We start from the raw sequence: 19,291 nt of genomic DNA on the forward strand, positions 1-19,291 counted from the left end.
TTAGCACACATACCTCATTAAACGTGGACCCCTGTGTCTCTTTAGAGAGGACGTGTGATGTGTGATGTCACCGTGTGATTTAGAAGTTGTTCTCGTGCAGGAAATAGATTTGTACAGAACACACTGGAAATATAGTGCAGGGTAGTCAGCTCTCTTTGCCTGGGGGACACTACAAGAGAACAAGGGCAAATAAACAAACATTATTCATATTTATCAATAAATAATTTGCTTGTTCTCAATATTCTATGTTTGCTTCACTCCAGTACACCAAGAGGTAAATCCAGATGCAGCATCTGGGGCCAGTTGCACAAAGCATCTTAAGTTAAGATGTCCCTTTAAATTAAAAAGTTAAGGCTTCCTTTAAATAAAATAAGTTTCCTTAAGTTTTTCTCCTTATCTTGGTCTTATACTTAAGGAATTGCTTAAAGTTCATTAAACCGTTGCACAGAGGACCTCAGCAACCAAAGCGCGGAAAAAAACACAAGTGACCTCTGACTCCATCTTGACAGCAACATGGCTGAGTTTATGGTGATCAATGAGGAAAATCAAGGCATCCTAAGGAGAACTCGATGAACACCCTTAATGATGAGCAATTGATTTTGCATGAGTTGGACCACTCAACTTTCATTTCTGATTTTTCAATGTCTCCTGGCACCATATTTACATTGAAAAGTACAAAAAACAACTTCCTGTGTGGATCAGTTCATATTTATTGTGAATTAGAAAATGGTTTTTGTACCACACAGCACCCTTAGACGGGGCCGTAAACTGAGTATCACTGGTACAGTGAGTTCAATTATTCTGAATTTAAATGTATAGATAAATACTATAAAATGATAGACGAGGTAAACAGTTTATGTGTTTATGCTGCAAACTGTGTTTTTGACACATTTTTCATTTTACAGTATTATATTTGTGACAGCTACACCCACTTATTTAAAACATACCATTAGTTAAGTTTTATAGTAGTTTGGGATGCAAAATATTATCTAATAATCTGTTGATTAATTTATCAATTAAATTTTTTGTCTAAACAATGTCACAAAACAGTGAAAAATGCCCCAAAGCACAATATGACATTGTCAGATAGTTTGTTTTGTCCAATTAACAGTCAAATCTACAACCATGTTAAGTAATTGAACCACATAAAAGAATAAAACTGCAAATTCTCAAATTTTAGGAAGCTGGAACCAGCAAATATTTGGCATTTTTTGCTTTAAAAATCACTCACATGATTAACCAGGTGTAAAAAAAAAGGGTTATCCATTAATTGCCTATCACACACAAGCACACAAAAAAAGTACAATACTAGAAGATTAGATCCCACATTTTATGGCAAAGTCTTAAAAATCAGGGGCTGGCTTTGAATTTACAACCCTGCATTTCATTCAAACACTCAAACCCAAATAAAAGTTTGTGGGACATTCTTAACACAGACGGAAAACTATATAGCAAATATATAAATCACATCACTATCTACAATCTATCTACAATGTTATACTATCAATAATAAATGCACCATAGCTTAAGTTAAAAGTGAAAACTACCTCTTGAGGGACTTTAGGGAGCTCTCTATGGCAGTCATGGGTTCTTCAGAATGTGTTGCGAGGGTGTGGCGAGGCTCAGCACCTCTGTATGAAGTGACTGAGCAGGGCATTTATTAGACACTGTGTGCTTCTCACCTCCTCACTCCTGACCAGTCAGATCACTCAATATTTAACTCAAGACGGCACAGCTCAGCTGGGAACACTGGTGGACAAAGATAAAGAAGAGTAAGAGGTGATAAAGAAGAAAGGACCTGAAACCTCAGACAGAAAATGTGAGTAATGACTGTGACTGTATTTGGGTGATATTTAGATAAGTAACATGGAGACAAAGTGGTCCTGGGTTTGAGCCTGACGTGCTCAACTAGAGCCTCTCTATGGTCCCAAGACATACTGGGGAGCTAAGCAGCTGTTTACAGTATGATGGCCACCAGAGGGCCCCTTAACCAATAACTGCTTTCAGCTAAAGCTTCTATCTATAGACATTTTATAGGAACTGACAGAAATGTCAATGAATTTTTTGAGTTTTCAGAGGGTTTTATGAGCCAAATGGATTTTAAATGGTCTCAGTCCAAACTTTAAGACCACATCGCTAACATTAAAGGTCCAGTGTGCAGGATTTAGAGGCATATATTGGCAGAAATGGTATATTACATTCATAACTATGTTTTCATTAGTCAGTCATGTTAGTCTACAGTGGCCCAGAACGGACAAATAAACACTGGCGATAGATAGGGCCATTCATGTTTTCGCATCAGCCCCCACTAAATCCTATACACTGGACCTTTAAAATAAAAGAGTAAATATGCAATAAATATGAGGACATTGGGTTTATTTTTAATTTTTTATATACTTTATTAATCTCTGAGGGGAAATTCATTTTTTTTCACTCTGTTGTCAATTACACACAGGTCCAAACACACACATGCACAAACAGGACCTATACATGCACTAAGTGGAGAGATGTCAGAGTGAGGCTGCCCATGACAGGCGCTCCGAGCGGTTGGGGGGTTCGGTGTGAAATGAATACAGTGTGTGATGAAGAATAAAACTGTTTATTTAAATGTCTGGATGTTGTTCTGCAAAAAATAAATTACAAATAATGAAACGTTGTTCATTTAGAAACTCTGCACCAATTTTCCTCTTTCCTCCTCCTTTTGACTTACGAGACAGTCTGACCATAATGAAGTCCCAACATCCCCAAACGAGACAACAATAACGACCCAATGTCCTCAGACGAGTACTTCCTAATTAACAGCGTCTTATCTTGTACCTGTTGCTAAAATTGGTCAAATTAGTTGGCATATCAAACTACAAACATTATTAATCGTAAGTAAACAAGTTTGAGCCTTAAAATGTGATCAGGTTTTGGACCTTGTCCTCTTTAGTGTCGGGATCGGCTGCAGTCTGACTTGGCAGACATGGCTGCCATCTTGTTTTTACATGGATTAGTGTATTGCAGTCTTACTATCACTAGATGGCACAATATATATATCCTTTATTTAACCAGGTAAAAGCCTTATCGAGATTAAAAATGAATCAAATGAATGAATGAAAATGAATAAAAACCACAGTATGCAATTAACATGAAATACAAGGTCCAGGACAAGAACAAATATGGTATGAGTACAATTTTAAAATTAATTAGGAACAGTCCCATTGACTAAAAGAGCTAATTTCCCGATCCTTTAAAATCGACTTAAATTTCCCCACAGTGATCAGCTCTGCCAGTTTCAGATCCTTCTGTAAATTATTCCAGGACGAAAAAGGGCAGCATATTTAAAAGCCTTTTTGCCGAGTTCTGTTCTCACCCTTGGAACCAGCATTTGAAGAATATTACGAGAGCAAAGGCCATATTGATTTTGGCTCCTGCACATGTAGAAAGATAAGAGGGAACCACAAAAAGTGTCCACAAACAAGGACAAGAGGCAGCATACCCAGAATGTGATGTCCTCATATGAGGACGCAGGGTCTCAGGAGTCTCCGGGTCTCTTTTGTTTAATGTTTTGTTTTGTGCAGTGTCATGATAGTTAAGTAGTGAGGTAATTTATTGTCTTTAAATATTGTCCTTAAGTTATTTATGTGTGCATTCGCTTAGGTGTATTTTGAATTGCCCATGTGTGAAAGAGTTTTTGTGACCCGTCATAGACTTGCAATGCAGGTGAATGGAGGACTAATTTAACAGTTCATGTTCTGTGTAAAATACATTCTATAGTTTGGTTTAAGATAATAGCCTATAAGATTATACTAAATGAAGACAGTCTTACTTAGATTTAGTGGGCATCTTTCAAAGTTACAGTCTTTTTACTGGCCAATCAGATGCCTGTGTGTCACCTGACCTGTGGCATGTCAAAGCAGTTGATTCAGTTAATTAAAACACCTGTGTAAAACAGGTAGCAGGGGAAAGGTGGGTGCAGGTCGGGGCAGAGCTGCATGCTGAGTGTGTCGTTGACTCCTGCAGCTCCTGTGTTGTTTCCATCTGTAGTCCCCCTGAGGTTAACATGGAGCCAGCTGAGAAAGAGGCCGCTGATGAGGTATGGATAGACCAAACTGACAGGGCCAAACAAAACAAAACAGTTGCATAACATCTGTCTGCTGCTGCTTGAGTGTCTGCATGCTTCTTCTAAATGGAATCAAACCCCCTTAATCTAAGTGTATGTCACCCACCTGCAGCCGGGCAGGATGCCTCTGAACGCAGGAGCAGACACCGGCTACGGCAGCGTGGCAGGCTCCGGGCTGTCGGGTAGTGTGGCCGGCCTGGAATCGGCCCCTCTTCTCATCCCGGAGCCTGAACCGGAGAGATTCAAGCAGTGGCAGCCGCTGACCAAGCAGGAGCTGGAGGCCGCGGCGGGGGGTCCGGGGTGGAGGAAGGTGCGGTGTTACCTGGTGCTCATGTTCTGGCTGGCCTGGGTGGCCATGCTCGCCATCTCCATCGCCATCATAGTGATGAGCCCCAGGCCGGTTGTGACGCCGCTCAAGTGGTGGCAGAAGGCTGTGTTCTACCAGCTGCAGCCCGCCGAGAGGTCAGGGGGCATCAATGGTGAGGAAATACACATATATCCAGGGGCGGAACAGCGGGGTGGAATCTTTTGTCTTTTGGGTCCTGCACTAATGTGTTCTCAAGAGCCCCAAATGTTTCAGTTTTTCTATAAATACATCCAAATTTGTGACATTGTGTTCTGGTTTTAGAATGATGAAGATGCCTGAAAAATGATAAAACAGGATGTAGGCTCTACAGGATTTTTTTCCGTTGTGCAACTCATGTTTTTCCCAAATGGGAAATGGGTTCTTCCCACTCTCTGTGCAATGCATACAGTTTATCTATGCTAGAATACTAACTTGTACCAGATTTGCTGTGTGGTTATTTGATTAAATGCCATAATTCAAGAATGTGCAAGATACAAAACTGAAATAATGGTTTTGAAAATTGATTTTGACACAGCGGCCTTTAGAGCCATTAACATGTTAGATGAACTATGGCTTTAATTGTGCATATTCCCAAACAAATTTCCAATTTAATCAGCACAAACCAGTTGACATGGCGTGAGCTTGGAACTGTCCAGGCTCCAGAGAAGCTTTCAGGTTTTTTGCAAGGTAGTCTTGCTCAGCCATTGCGTATTGGTGGAGTTTCCAGTTTCTTCAGTGAGCTCCAGCTGGCTGATATTAATCCGTTATGTTCACTCTGCATGAGGACGTTCAGCCAAAGACATTTTATCAACCTTTGACAATCCCAGAGAGGCTCCCTGATTACTGAGAATGCGTGTTGGAGGCTAAAGTTTGTCAAACTTCACACGAAAGGTTTGCAGATAGCTCTTTCTTCAGGGTGGGCTGGTATTTTATTGTTTCGTAATATGAGAAATGTTTTTGATCCAACACAGGCAAATTTAATGACTAAAAAAGTTCAAGAACAGTTGTGTAATGCACAATAATAACCGAAAAAAACAATACTACACATATGATGAGCATCTGTCAAAGGCAACATGAAGCATGAAAAACAACAAAAAAGTATAAATAAAACAAATAGTATCTACAAAATGTATGGAGACAAAAACAGAGTAAGGAGATGAGGAAGTTGAACAGAATGACTTTCCTTTGAAATCCTACTAACTGTAATGTTGAATCTCTCTCAAGCGCTGTGTGAGCAGCTTCCCTACCTCAGGTCCCTGGGCATAGGAGCTCTAATCCTCCAGGGTCTGTTTGACAAGAAGGTGTCTCCTTTAAAACACAATGCGACTGGTCAAAGGGTTGGGACTTTGCCTCAGATCCAGCATCTGCTCGCTGAAAGCAACAAAGCAGGTGAGTGAAGCACCTCTTTTTGTCGAACAGCCTGCACAGGTAGATCTTAATGAGCTCTTCGTTGGTCCTGCAGATCTCAAAGTGGTGTTAGACGTCTGTGAACTGGATCTGTCGGGACCTCGGGAGGTTGCAGGAAACGCAAATGAGACAGCAAACCTCTCAGCCACAGTACTTATAAAACCTACTCTCTGGTCATGCTATTTAATCCTGTTAAATTCTCAGAGATGCTGGATTTTCTAAAACACGGCGATACTTTTTCCACAGCATGCACTCCGGTTCTGGCTGGAGCAGGGTGCGGCAGGCTTTGTGATCTGTGACACTGATGCAGCATATTCAGAAAAGGTAAAATGATGCCCATGCACATGTTTTGTATTCTGACAGGCAGTTTTCACAAACTCACATCCAATAAAATATTTACATTTCAGACTCTGCTGGAGTGGAAAGATGTCTTCAAAGAATTCAGTGGTGAAGAGGAGGAAAGGTATCGTTATACATACAGTGGAAAGATTTTCATTTCAACAGTCCATTCTAAAATGAAGCTTGAAAAGAGTGCCCATCTGTGTGTATCTTCAGGATCGTGGTGGTAAAACAGACGACAGACGTCCTGCCGCCTCTGAAAAACAGCCAGAAAAACGTTACACTGGTGGATGTGGTCATGAAGTCAATTCTGCCACCTTCACAACACCCTCAGTCTGCTGTGGAGGTCGCTGAAGCCATAGAGACACACCTGCAAAGAAAAGACGAAGACATATGGACCGGCTGGACAGTAAGACATATGCATGTCAGCTGACGATTAATCTGATTGATAATGCACCAACTGAATGATATACTATTTTCTGCAGGTTGGAGGTAATCCATCCCGTGACTTGAAGAACTTACTCCTGGTGTTAACAATGACTCTGCCAGGATCACCTGCAGTGCAGTATGATGAAGACATCGACCAAACACAGGTGGAGTCCCGCTCGAGACTTTGAGTCCATAAATGATCGGTTTTAAAAGTTCACATTACCAAATAAAACTTTTCTCTCTCACAGAATGCATCTCTGAAAATCAGCTCTCCACACGAAAACAAGGACGAAACACCAGACAACCATAAAGTGAGTAACAGAGCCAGATGTCCCTCTAGAAATACCTGAACGAGACTATTTAAAGGAACAGTGTGCAAGATTTAGGGGGATTTAGTGGCATCTAGTGGTGAGATTGCAGATTGCAACCAACTGAAACTTTCCCGGTTAGAATTCCTTCAGTGTTACATCGCTCAGGAGGTGTTTACTGGGAGCTGAATCATCCATAGAGGTCTTCTCCTCTCCACAACAAAGAGACCTGGTGATTGAAAGCATTAAAAACACTGAATAGAGCAGTTTGTTAAAAAACAACAACAAAAAAAACCCTGTCATGCAGCAGCTTCTAACTACGGTGGCTGATGGAAAAAAGCAACCAGCCCTGTCTAGAGCCAGTGTTTGAACTGTCAGTTTTTGGCTACTGTATAAATATGGTTGGTGCAACATGGCGGACTCTATGGATGAGGACTTGCTCCCTATGTAGATATAAACGGCTCATTCTAAGGTAACACACTAAATAAAATGCTTATTTTTCATATGTGTCCCCTTAAATTCGACACACTGGACCTTTTTAATTCATGTAAAGCTGCAGATAAAGACACAGAGCATCAGTTGGGTAGGTTTTATTTACAGTAACTGTCTCTGCATCCCTCCCTCAGGACAAGGAGAAGAAGAAGCGTTCAGCTGTCACTCTCTTCACCTCCCTCAGTCACTCCAGAGCCAAAGAAGAAGCTCTCCTGTTCGGCAGCTTCACTTTCCTCCCCTTCAATTCTTCCACCAACTCCTCCTCCTCCGCCAACTCCACTCTCCCTTCTCCACCGATCCTCGCCTTCTTGCGCTCATGGGGTTGTGTCCACTTCCTCATTCTGCTCAACGTCGGGCCTGAGCCTCATGTCCTGGATCCCGCCTGGGCCCCGAGCCTGCCCAAAGCTGGAGTGTTCGTGAGCAGCACAGGAATGGACCGTTTGGGGTCGACGAATCTGGATACGCTGGAGCTGCGGCCCCACGAAGCCATCCTCATCAAACTGTTTGAGGCAGGAAGCTACTCATAGAGCTTCTCTGGAGTCAGTTGCGAGGACATAGAGTTATTTCAGTCTTCCTCTCAAAGAATGACAGGTGTCTTGACACGAATGTTTTTAATATTGTGATGGTATGTGCTCACAGGTCACTGAAAATAAAATAATGGTTCTGTGTTCTTTGGGGCATCTTTTGTTGTCAGGATTGGAGGCTGTCTATTGATCAATGAATAGTTTCGTTATTGTAACAAAGTTAGTTTGCTGAGAAAACCAGTTGAAACTGCTGATGAGGGGGTTTTAAAAATATTTTTAGTGATTTACAAGCATACGTAAACCTATCTTGCATGTAAAGGGCACAAAAGCAAGTTGGGATCTATTCATCCATCCATTTTTCATCTGCTTATCTGGGGCTGGGTCGTAGGGGGAGCAAGCTGACGTCCCTTCCATGCAACGCTTCCCAGCTCCTGGGGGATCCTGGGGCACCCCCAGACAAGATGAGATATATAATCCCTCCTGCATGTTCTGGGTCTGCCCCGAGCCTCCCGCAAGTTGGACGTAGCCAAAACAATGGGAGGTGTCTGGGAGGTATTCCGATCACATGTCCAAACCACCTCAACACCTTTCAGCACAAAGGAGCAGCGGCTCTACTCCGAGCTCCCTCCAGAGCTCCTCACCCTATCTCTAAGGTTGAGCCCAGCCACCCTACGGAGCAAACAACCCAAAGCTCATGACCATAATAAACGCTGAAACAATATTTTCTACAGCCTTAAAGTGCTCAATAATACTTGAGGCATTATCAAGATTTGTACATTTTGACGGCTATCTGCATCATTTTTCGTGTGTTTTGGGTTCCTGGCAGCTTTGAAATAGCAAAATGGTGACTCATACCTGCATTTGGACTGAACAAAAGGATGCTGCATGTGAGTTAAGGACGGTTTGAAAGGTGCTAAACAAAGATAAAATGCCTGTGCAGACTGTCTGGACTCCTGAGGTTAAAGGAAAGCTTCACCCCCAACTGATCACTGGTATCAATTACTCACCCTGTGTTAATGTTGAGTTCGGTAAGAAAACGTTTTCTCACATGCCTCTGGTAAACGAAGAATCCAAAAACATTTTTGATCAGTCAAAGTCAAAGGGGACCACTTTTAACAACAGCACAAGTATACCAAATCATCCTTTTAATAATTCTCACACAGCTCATGCCGTATAATCCAAGACTCATTTATCCAGTTGTATGCTCAGCGCTTACCAAACACATGTATTTTAGATAAAACCATTAGATTAAAACACTTGGGCATAAACAACACAGGTGAACTTTTAGTCTCTGCATGACGCTGTTTAGGTGGAAGTGTTTTATATGTGACAGTTTTAGTGTAACGGCACATTTAAGAAGCACATGTGGTCACCTTTACATCAGTTCATCATAATGTTAGCCTTTGTTCACCAGAGGCATTTCTTTTTTTCTCATTTCTCATCATGGGGTGAGTAATACACGCACAAATGTTCATGGGGGGGCGAAGTATTCCTAGAAGTATTCTCCTTGATTTCAAAACAGACATAGGAAACATAATCAAAGATGAAAACACATCAAAGAGACAATTCAAAATGTTTGATTTATGTCTAAGGAGTAATTTGCTTAACATGTGGCTGGTGGTTTGAACAACTCCCTGCTGCACTGGTGTTGCAATAAATCAACCACATCCTAATTACTGTAGTATGTGAATTCTTGTTATCTCAAACTCTGTGGGCGTTTTTTGTTGAGTAACTCATGTCCAGGAAGCAAATGACATTTTGCAACTGCTTTGATTTACATTACATTAAGTTAATCCTTTTTGCAACCATGCTCACACTGACATGTATTTGCCTGAGGAAAACTGTGACTTAGAAATACACTTCCAGTTGTAGGAGTGTGCTTTAACCACAGAGTGGTGCTACAGTACCAGCCACTGCTCTGCTGCTCTTCCAACTCTAACTTTTACATGAGACTTTGAGGTCAATGTGTCCCTACATCAGGAGATTCTAATACATAAAATGAGACAGTTTACATAATAAGCTGTCATCATGCAGCTCTCACAGTATTGTTAATGTTCCCTGTCATTTTAATATGAACTAGCCCACCTCATTTCTGCAGCTCCAAATGTAAATATTTATCTGTCGGTATTAACACTTTCTGTTATCTGAATTACACATCTGTGAGGATCTGTAAACACATCACATTTCAGAAACGTATCACCCCTTTCACTTCCAAAGAACCTCAAAGAAATGATGTGTCATTTCACAGTTTCGAGCGATGCAAACAACCAGTGTGCTTTGCTCTGGCTGCGTCATGACTTCAGTTAATTTATTCATGACACAAATATACCTCACCCACAAAACCAAGATCTATCACAATACATTTACTCCATAATGAAAAACATAAATAAAAACAGTTCAACAGGAATCTGAATGTCACAATCCATCCATCCATCTTCTAACCGCTTCATCCTCTTTAGGGTTGCGGGGGGGGGGGGCGGACCCTGGACAGGTCACCAGACTATCACAGGGCTGACACATAGAGACAGACAACCATTCACGCTCACATTCACACCTACGGACAATTTAGAGTCACCAATTAACCTGCATGTCTTTGGACTGTGGGATGAAGCCGGAGTACCCGGAGAGAACCAACGCTGACACAGGGAGAACATGCAAACTCCGCACAGAAGGGCTCCCACACCCGGGATTGAACCGGGAACCCTCTTGCTGTGAGGCGACAGTGCTAACCACCACACCACCGTGCCGCCCAATGTCACAGTCACATTTATCTATTTCCAAAGTCAACAATCAATCACAAGAACCACTGACTTACATTCTGACAACTTCTACTTCCACCTAAATCTTGATATACTGGAACATATTTTGGTAGTCTTATAAATTAATGCTTCATTTTTAATTGTTTTACACAGTAAAAGACGCTTTGGACATCTCCAGATGGTTACAGTCTTACAAACGGAGCACTGCATGTCAAATAAATGTTTCTACTGTAGTCATGGTTGATGTTAGGGGTTGTAACCAGACAAAGACAAATGACTGCCTACACTTAAACACAACCGTCTTCTGTTTATCTCGTCACTGCTTACATTTCATATACACAGCAAACATGCTCAGGTCTCATGACAGCTAAGAACTATATATGAACTGAGTTGGAGAGCAGTGTGTGCGTTTCTTTAAACATGTAGGGCTGTTAAACATCACGAAATCAGCATAAACATTTCTCCTTGGGAACATACACAGACAACTTGTTTTTTTCTTACGTCAATATTTTATTTCACATGAACAAAATGTGTACCATATCATGTATACAATTTTCTGTTTCTAAAATTGTATTCTTTCATTCATTTTAATAGACTTAAATACCCTCAAAGACCACATGTGCAAGTGGTTATGTGTCTGACTAATCTTGGGTCATGCATGACTGAGCACCGAAGCAAAAAAGTGAATGTGCATCACAGCCAAAAAAACTCATCACCCTATCTGTCATCCCTATACCGCTGCATGCCAAACCAGCACAAGGATACACAACATTATAGCACAGTTAAAAGGCATAAATACACATTTAAATGCAATTTACTGTAAGTCACAACAACAACAACAAAAATTCTCACAGTGCATTTTGCAGCAGCAGACTTCAACATTCACAAGCAATCATCATAGGTAGCTTAGAAAACAGTGAGATTGAGAAGAAGGAGTAGAGCTAAACGTTCATGCAATACGAAGACAATATCGGCAGGACAGGAACAGGAATTAAACCTAGAGCTGGACTAAAGTGGCCTTTAAACCGAATCAACTCTCAAGTGTTTTCCCTTATTAGAGAAATTAGTAAGTTTAAGTGGGTTTTTATTCTTTTTGTAATCATTAAATTATAGTGTTGCCTTTTCTAATGTATATGTCTTTGTTGTTTTGGTTATTGACTCAACTTCATTGCCAATGAGGGCCGCCCCTCAAGTATCTCTGGAGAATAAATAAAGGTTGAATGAATGCATGAATGAATTGTTTAGTCTAGAAGATTAGAGTCAAACATCCACAGAGGTGGGTTAAGTTCAGATCAACTTTAGCTTCAATTGAAACTGACTATTTTTGCTTTTAATTTCTTGCATTTTAAGACTACTAGAGTGCTTCTATAATTTTTACAGCAGGTTATTTCTTTTTGGACAGATCACAACAACTGAAAAGAGGAGATTTCAGTCTATTAATGCTAATACATCACATGCAGTCTGTGCAGGTGGAACAGTGCTGCACTGTGGGAAAGACAAGTACTCTCTGAAAGGAGCAAAACCCATTTTTCAAGACCATTTTCACAGGTACAGTGTAAATGTAACTACTTGACAGACAGCCATCAAATCTTCTCAAAGCAGACGATCATTTTCCTGAGAAGATGAAGCTCGGTGACTGTTGGTAGTCCCCTGATTTTTTTTTTTACCTGAATGCCACCCTGACACTGAGATGCTTGCCATATTTGGCACAGTTAACTATGGTGCTAAGATTATGAGATTACTTCTTAACTTTTCATTTAGCATCATCATCAGGTCAAAGTTTTAATCTGTTCAGTACTCTGGTTCATGACAAAATACCTGCTAAACTGATGACATTCCTATCAGTCAAATGTTAGTGAAGAAAAAGGCCTTTCAGACCAAATGCAGATTAAGCTGCTCACATCATGCTGTAAATGTTTTGCTCAACACTGTGAAACGACGTCTAGGCATGTCACAAGCCACTGGAAAGGGGTTTAAGAGTGCAGTGGTGCCGTTGTCATATTTAGTTTAAAAAGGCCCAAAATGTGTTACACTAAGATGGTGAACACTGTAACTGCTAAAATTAGCATGCTAGCATGCTGGAATTAGTGCTCAGCTCAAAGCACTTCAATGGGCCGCTAGCATGGCTGTTAACTTTTAGTTTTATGATAAAATTAACTATGCTTAATTACAGCCTGCTAATGGTTTATGTTTGGTGAAAACTTTTGATGATGGATACATTATAATTGTGATCACAGAAAATTAATTTAACATCGACCCCAGGGATGACCAAAAAATAATGTCACTGAGTGTGACCTGCATCTCATGTCATACTGTAGATGAGGATAATCCATTAGTAGAGTTACCTGGCTGTGTCTTAAAAAAAAGGCGGAGAGAAAAGAAGACAGAATACATTCATGCATTTTGTACCCATATAGTTTTTACCCGAGTACATATATTCTGATTTTACAGTATAATGTTTATAGGCATGATATGGTTTGATGTGTTCCTTAGTGCTAAGTTACAGTGCTGTTTGTTTTATGGCACAACCCTCTTTGCAACTTTGAAACAGCCTCCATCAGTCAATGAAAATTCAAGACCTAGTGCAATCGTTTTTTCCAAAGTTCATGAAGATCTCCACCGTGGCATCTACTTCTTTGTCAAAGTCTGTGTGCCTTAAAATGGTGAGCGCAGGAATCCTGTTTGCAAACGTTTAGGTTTCATGTCATAGATTTGCTCCAATGTTTTATCAGATATGATAGCCTCCCAGCCTCCAGTCCCCCCCACGCAGCTGAGGGCTCCTGTTGGGTCACAGAGGTAAACTGGAGTACGCGTTCGTCTGTGGAACTGTCACGTCTGAGGGGTTGCGCTGTATGTGATTGTCAAGGGGTAAAGACAAAGCGCACTGTGCTGTCGTCTTCACAGCTCTCCTGCTGAAGCGGCAGCTCAACAGAGAGCAAAGGTGGTGAAATACAGACTTGCGGCAGATGATGAAGACCCAAGGGTCCACGATGGGGTTGAGGGCGTAGAAGCGGAAGGCTGTCAGGTTCTCCGAGTCGCCACAGAACGGATGAATCGCGTTGATAAAGCCTGCAATCTGTAAACAGAGAGAGTCGAGGTTAGGCACAGTCTTTACTTTTTGTAGGTTACAAATGTAAAGCCTAGAATATACAAGAGAGTTGTGTCTTCTGTAAGACCTCAGTCGCAGAGTCCTGCTGGTTTTCTGTCCCTGATTAGATAACCAGAATGAGAACCAGCAGGACTGTCTGTCAGTCATGTTGCAGCGACATTCTGGCGCTGCAGAGCTTTAACCTTTGCTTATCCAGAGCAGGTCTTTTTTCCACAATCACCCCATGGAGGCTACTCAGTATGCAGTTTTATCTTTAGCCTTGTCCCAACATTCTTGCTTTCTTCTCACTATCTGTCCTCAGCCCTTACACCCCATCGAGAATGGTGCCACCATGTCTTCAACTCCGCTACTCACAGCCACCTGCTTTCTTTAAAAAAAAAACTTCTCACCTTTCTGCATTGCTCTCAAAAATCCCTTTTGTGTTCTCTCCTTTGCTTAGATTTTGCCGGTGTTCACAGAATACCATCTGGACACTAGCTCTGACACTTTTGCTTTTTGATACTGGTCATTTTGGTGATGTACTGTATTACTAGTAATAGGAAGCTGTGTAAAGCACTCAGTATAATGGTATATAAAAGGGTCTTTGGGCAAGATTTAGGGGGATATATTGGCAGAAATGGAATCTAATATAATACGTATGTTTTCTTTAGTGTATAACCATCTGAAAATAAGAATTAATTGTGTTTTCATTACCTTAGAATAAGCCGTTTATATTTACATAGGAAGTGGGTCCATGTCAACACGCACAAACCAAACACTGGCTCTAGATAGGGCCATTCACGTTCTTGGTTTTCCCATCAACCACCATAGTTAGCAGATCCAGTGCAACTAGAGCATCACAAAACTCATATTTTCTAAAGTAAAACTGCTTAATTTACTGATTTTACACTGGGTCTGTTTGTTTTGGAGAGGAAGAGACCTCTGCCAAATTTATAAGAAAAAAAAAGGTCAGCACAGATTAGTTGGAGATAGGCTGGCGGCCCAACCCTGACATGCTGAACGGCATCAGAGAAACTGATTTGAAATGCGAAACTGCTGTAAGCACACATTAAGTTATAAGAGACAAAAGGTGAGCATGCATTTGCAGGCACTGGACAAGCAGGCCAGCTACGGCATGTCAAAAAGCTTTGGAAAAACACTGGTTTTAATCACCTGGTCCGTTTGCTTTAGAGAGGAAGAGACCTCTGCGGACAGTTCAGCTCCCGGTAAAAACCTCCTGAACAATTAACACTTAAGAAATTCTAACCAGGAAAAGTTGAAGTTGGTTGCAATTTGCAATCTTCATGCTAGATGCCAATAAATCCCCCTAAATCTTACACACTGGACCTTTAAATATTACAGGACAAGATGGGCATTGTAACTCGGTGTCATCACACTCAGAGCTCATTTTCCTTGGTGTTTTGTTAGTGTTTTGTTTATGCCGCCCAATTATGAGCAAACCAGGATGATATACACGTGAACTTACAAGAAATGTTCTGTCAATTAATCTACTGAATGACAATTGATCATCATATATCTACATTAGTTTTGTCATTTCAGTGACCAAACGATTAACTGTTCAATCAATGGATTGATGGATTAATCAAGAATATTCAATGTTTAACTTTTTCACTCAACAGTTTTGGTAACCTATCATACCACAAGTGTAAACATTTTGTCTGCAGGATGGAGCCAAATCGAACTTGATTCAAGCCTCTGTAACAGCGGAACATGATGGAGCTGTCGGCACTTTGGTGTTGAAACCAGATGAGAGCACATGACTGTGTGTTTAGTGTCAGTGTCAGTTGAGACTGTGGCTCATCTTGTCATGTGAGGCTGTAACAAACCTCAACAACAGATGAACAAAGTGTCCTAAATACAGTTGCAGACAATGCTACGACAAAACCACAACTTTTTCCTTGTATTGACCTTTAAGGTATGACTGCTGAGAGGCATCCCAGACAGCAGCAGCTGGCTGCTTATTCATCCTGAGCAGAGCGAGAGGCAGCAGCTGGTCCAGGAAGCATCTTTGTCACCTCGCTTGTCTTCTCTATCAACAATTCTCCATTTCCTCCATGAAATTTCCAACAAACAGTGGCCTAATTAATGGCTTGTGCTGATTGAGTGCTTTTATGTATTGGTGTAAATGTTTGCCTGTTGCTAGGGCCTGGACTGAACACTAATAAGCTTACAGACAGAGTGAGTGGGGCCAGAGGGAGCAAGTCCGGAGCCAGGCCAAACCAGACTACCACAGGGACCAGACACAGGGCTGACGATGTCCTCTCCACGCTCATTAACTGCCTAAACTCACGCGGATGTGGTCGCTCACATATTGATCAACAGATACACCCACGAGAAAGACAGAGAGGGAAAGAGGAAGAGGCCGACTGTGTGTGAGAAGCCAACAAAAACAGCAATTATTTTGGGCCATTTCTAAAAAACATGTTGAGCCCAATGGCATAAAAACTTCACACCAACACCCTGGAACAGTGTCGTCATCTGAGATCTGTCAGAAATGGTAACACTCCGAAGTGGAACAAAAACAACGGCCAGATGTTCTTGACTTTTTAGGAAGTATTTGAGGTTTGAGGTTGTTCAAGGCTCTGTGAAATTTCTTGAATTGCACAACCGATATAGTCAGGATTACTGATGGATTCTCACCGACTGCACAGGCTTCATACATGACGGACAAAGTTGAAGTATTTATGGATCATAATAATGCTTACATGGGCACACATACAGTCAGAATTGACATGTACCCATATCAAGATGGTGTGACCTCAGTTTCTTCTCAAAGGGAAACATGTTTCCTCTTTAAACCTGCTGACTGTGGGAACATTCGCAAGAGACCGACAAAACATTTCACAATGTGACCTGATGCCACCTCTTTGTCAAACAATCAGTCTATTTTTCTTCATCGATTGGGTGTTAAGTTCTTGGTAACTCTTTGCTATTTTAAAGCTAATGACGAGCACAACGCAGGAGTCAGTGGATACAAATATGTTTTAAAAACCTCAGAACCTAGAAGGTGCACTTAGTAGAGTGAAGATCTCCACCAGGCAGCCGTCCGGTTTGACCATGGCCACTTTAGATAATTGTTGTAGTTCCAGCAGATGTGCCGCAGCATGTTTCAGAAGCTTCCCAGAAGCTAATAAAAATACTTTTTGACAGAGTCACAGCAAATTGCACAATGCAGAACAATTTCTCCTGCTACCAGTTACTGTAGTGAAATACAGATACAATATGAGGATGAATGTATTTCTAATGACTAAAACACAGGCAGTAATCTTTGATCCATGTCATTAATAACTGGACTTTTAACGGTATGAACTTTGTCTGCACAACATAGTAGGAAAAAACAACAATAAATGACTGAAATAGACAAATAAAAAAAGAAATAATTAACCACACAGCCTGCCTAGTTACTTATAGTTGAAATACAAATATCGAGGAAAAGTGACCAAAACAACAAAATCTGCTTCGCAAACGTTCCCAGTGTGCTATGATGCTGTACGGCAGACAGAGCAAAACCCTGTCACAGCTGGGCCCCATAGAATTGTCCCTCCCGGCTCCCTTACAGTCAAGATGGCGGTGAAGATAACATAAACAGGGACTTATTCGTCTCATACGGTGTTTTACTTAAGTAGATCATATCATATCGGGTGTGGAATTAATCTGCAGATGCTCCAGTGTCCAAAGTTTTCTGTGGCTTTCAGTTTTTTGAGACAAGACAAAGGCCAAATTGTGGTCTGCAACCGACTACGTAAGGCTTGATGTGAGTGAGGAGTCAGCACTTCATGACAATATACAATGGTCAGTAAAACAGGTTTATCAACATATGTGAATCACTGCAACCAGAAGAGATCCTTGAGCATACAGTCATACCTGTGCACACAAAATATGAGGCTGATTGGTCCAGTAGTTTGTGAGATTAGCTCAAACTGACTCACACTAACACACACACGACCAAACGCATTTTGTAAAATATGTCCTTATTTGACCTTATTCTCTTTTACAACAAGAATCACACCACCATTAACAGCCTTGTCTTGTGACCAAGAAACAGACCTAATGCTGTCAACAATTTGTTGCTTGAATTAATACTTGAAGTAAAAATGAATCTGAGGCCTACTGGCATAAAAGGCACTAACAAACACGAAGACGAATGTGTCTCGCGCTCAACGCGCAGTTATCGTGCACTTCATTCATCATGCGGTGTTGCCAGAAACATTTCAAACAGACAAGCATCCTCAAACAATCTGCCATCAACCTTGCCTTTGTTGTCTCGCTCCACATTACCACCCTCACCCTTTGCTTCTGTTGCTGCATGCCACCCTGCCTCTTATGGTGCTCTCGACAGACCTCAAGCCCCGCAGAGAGGGCCACAAATCATGCGCTGTCCTCTCCAAGCACTGCAGGCTGTGGGGCCAAAACCGATGAGATGTCATGCTCTCCTTAATGTATCAGTCTGTGGTTATGGAGCAGCACACAAGCAGTACACAGCAGCCGAAAATCAGGGTGATTATTTAGGGAGAACAGAGAGCTGTGCCGACACTGGAAGCTTTGAAGGATCATTCCTTGAGTGTGCTCATAGGCATAATAGATCCAGCAAAAGCAAATGTGTTCACACATGTCCTGTATGTGCAAACACATTAATATATCCCCATCCACTGACCTGCAACCTGTAACTTATATCCACTATGTCAAAGGGAACTGGAATCCTTTTTCAGTCATGAAGATATTGACTAAGTACTCGGATATCCTGATGAATGAAAATCTTCCAGTACCTGGACTCAGTTGGTGTAAATGGGTACATCCTGGCAGAAACAAAACAGATGCTATTTGGGGCTGATGATTGCTGTGCCTTTCAGGAAACAGACCACGTAATGGATGTCTACACTCTACGAGCCATTATTTTCCATCTCGTGGTCCTGGAGGACTCTTCCCAGCTCCCTCTTCCTGATCCTGTTTCACTGCAGGATCATTACACAGGGATGAGAGGAGGTAGCGCAGAGATTACAGGCCTTTCAGAGACGACTGTTTACAGCGTCAAGCCAGCAGGGTGAGAGAGAGATGCTGCAGTGCTACACAAGTCTTTAAGGGAGTAGTTCAGCATTTTGGAAAATATGTATTATTGTTATGCTTCCGAGAGAAAGATAGATATTAATGTAATATGTTTGTTAAACATGCATGAGTTTGAGTTTAAAGCTATAGTGCGTAACTTCTACATGTAAATGTCCGTTTCACCCGATATAGGTCATTTCATATCCTGATAACGATACCTATCCCGATATAGCACATTTTAATCCAATGAATAAAAAGTTGTCCTCGTATCAACCTCACTGCTGCCATCTAAATCTTTTTGACTGGCTCTGATGTATATAAGAAATAAAACTATGGACAAGTGTTTTTTTTTATTATTAAACTTTAAACCCAGCCCTTTTGTTTTCACTCCCATTTTTCACAGGTTTAGTTAAGATTTAAGATATTTTTA

At 41.3% G+C, this 19,291-nt stretch overlaps 2 protein-coding genes across 4 annotated transcripts in view; one reads left to right on the forward strand and one right to left on the reverse strand.

Annotated features, from left to right (window-relative positions):
- Positions 1-1,685: 1,685 nt before the first annotated feature.
- On the forward strand, positions 1,686-8,284 carry si:dkey-202g17.3 (4F2 cell-surface antigen heavy chain). Of its 2 annotated transcripts, none has more exons than XM_050062023.1 (10): positions 1,686-1,819; positions 4,218-4,584; positions 5,676-5,840; positions 5,914-6,008; positions 6,105-6,182; positions 6,266-6,321; positions 6,414-6,606; positions 6,683-6,790; positions 6,875-6,937; positions 7,561-8,284. In XM_050062023.1, exons 2-10 carry the CDS (start codon positions 4,227-4,229, stop codon positions 7,951-7,953), a joined length of 1,509 nt encoding a protein of 502 aa, XP_049917980.1. In that variant the 5' UTR covers positions 1,686-1,819; positions 4,218-4,226; the 3' UTR covers positions 7,954-8,284. The 2 variants fall into 2 exon arrangements, with proteins under 2 accessions (XP_049917980.1, XP_049917970.1); XM_050062013.1 differs by lacking the exon at positions 1,686-1,819 and adding an exon at positions 3,948-4,078.
- Positions 8,285-11,211: 2,927 nt separating this feature from the next.
- The window catches only part of ptgir (prostaglandin I2 receptor), a 32,751-nt gene continuing 24,671 nt past the window's right edge, over positions 11,212-19,291 (reverse strand). For both annotated transcript variants that reach the window (XM_050062102.1, XM_050062093.1), the window contains exon 3: positions 11,212-13,785. In XM_050062102.1, coding sequence (XP_049918059.1) covers positions 13,498-13,785 — 288 coding nt within the window. In that variant the 3' untranslated portion in view covers positions 11,212-13,497. The remainder of the gene's footprint in view (positions 13,786-19,291) is intronic.

The sequence above is a fragment of the Epinephelus moara genome, chromosome 2 (assembly GCF_006386435.1).
Source record: "Epinephelus moara isolate mb chromosome 2, YSFRI_EMoa_1.0, whole genome shotgun sequence".
NCBI lineage: Eukaryota > Metazoa > Chordata > Actinopteri > Perciformes > Serranidae > Epinephelus > Epinephelus moara.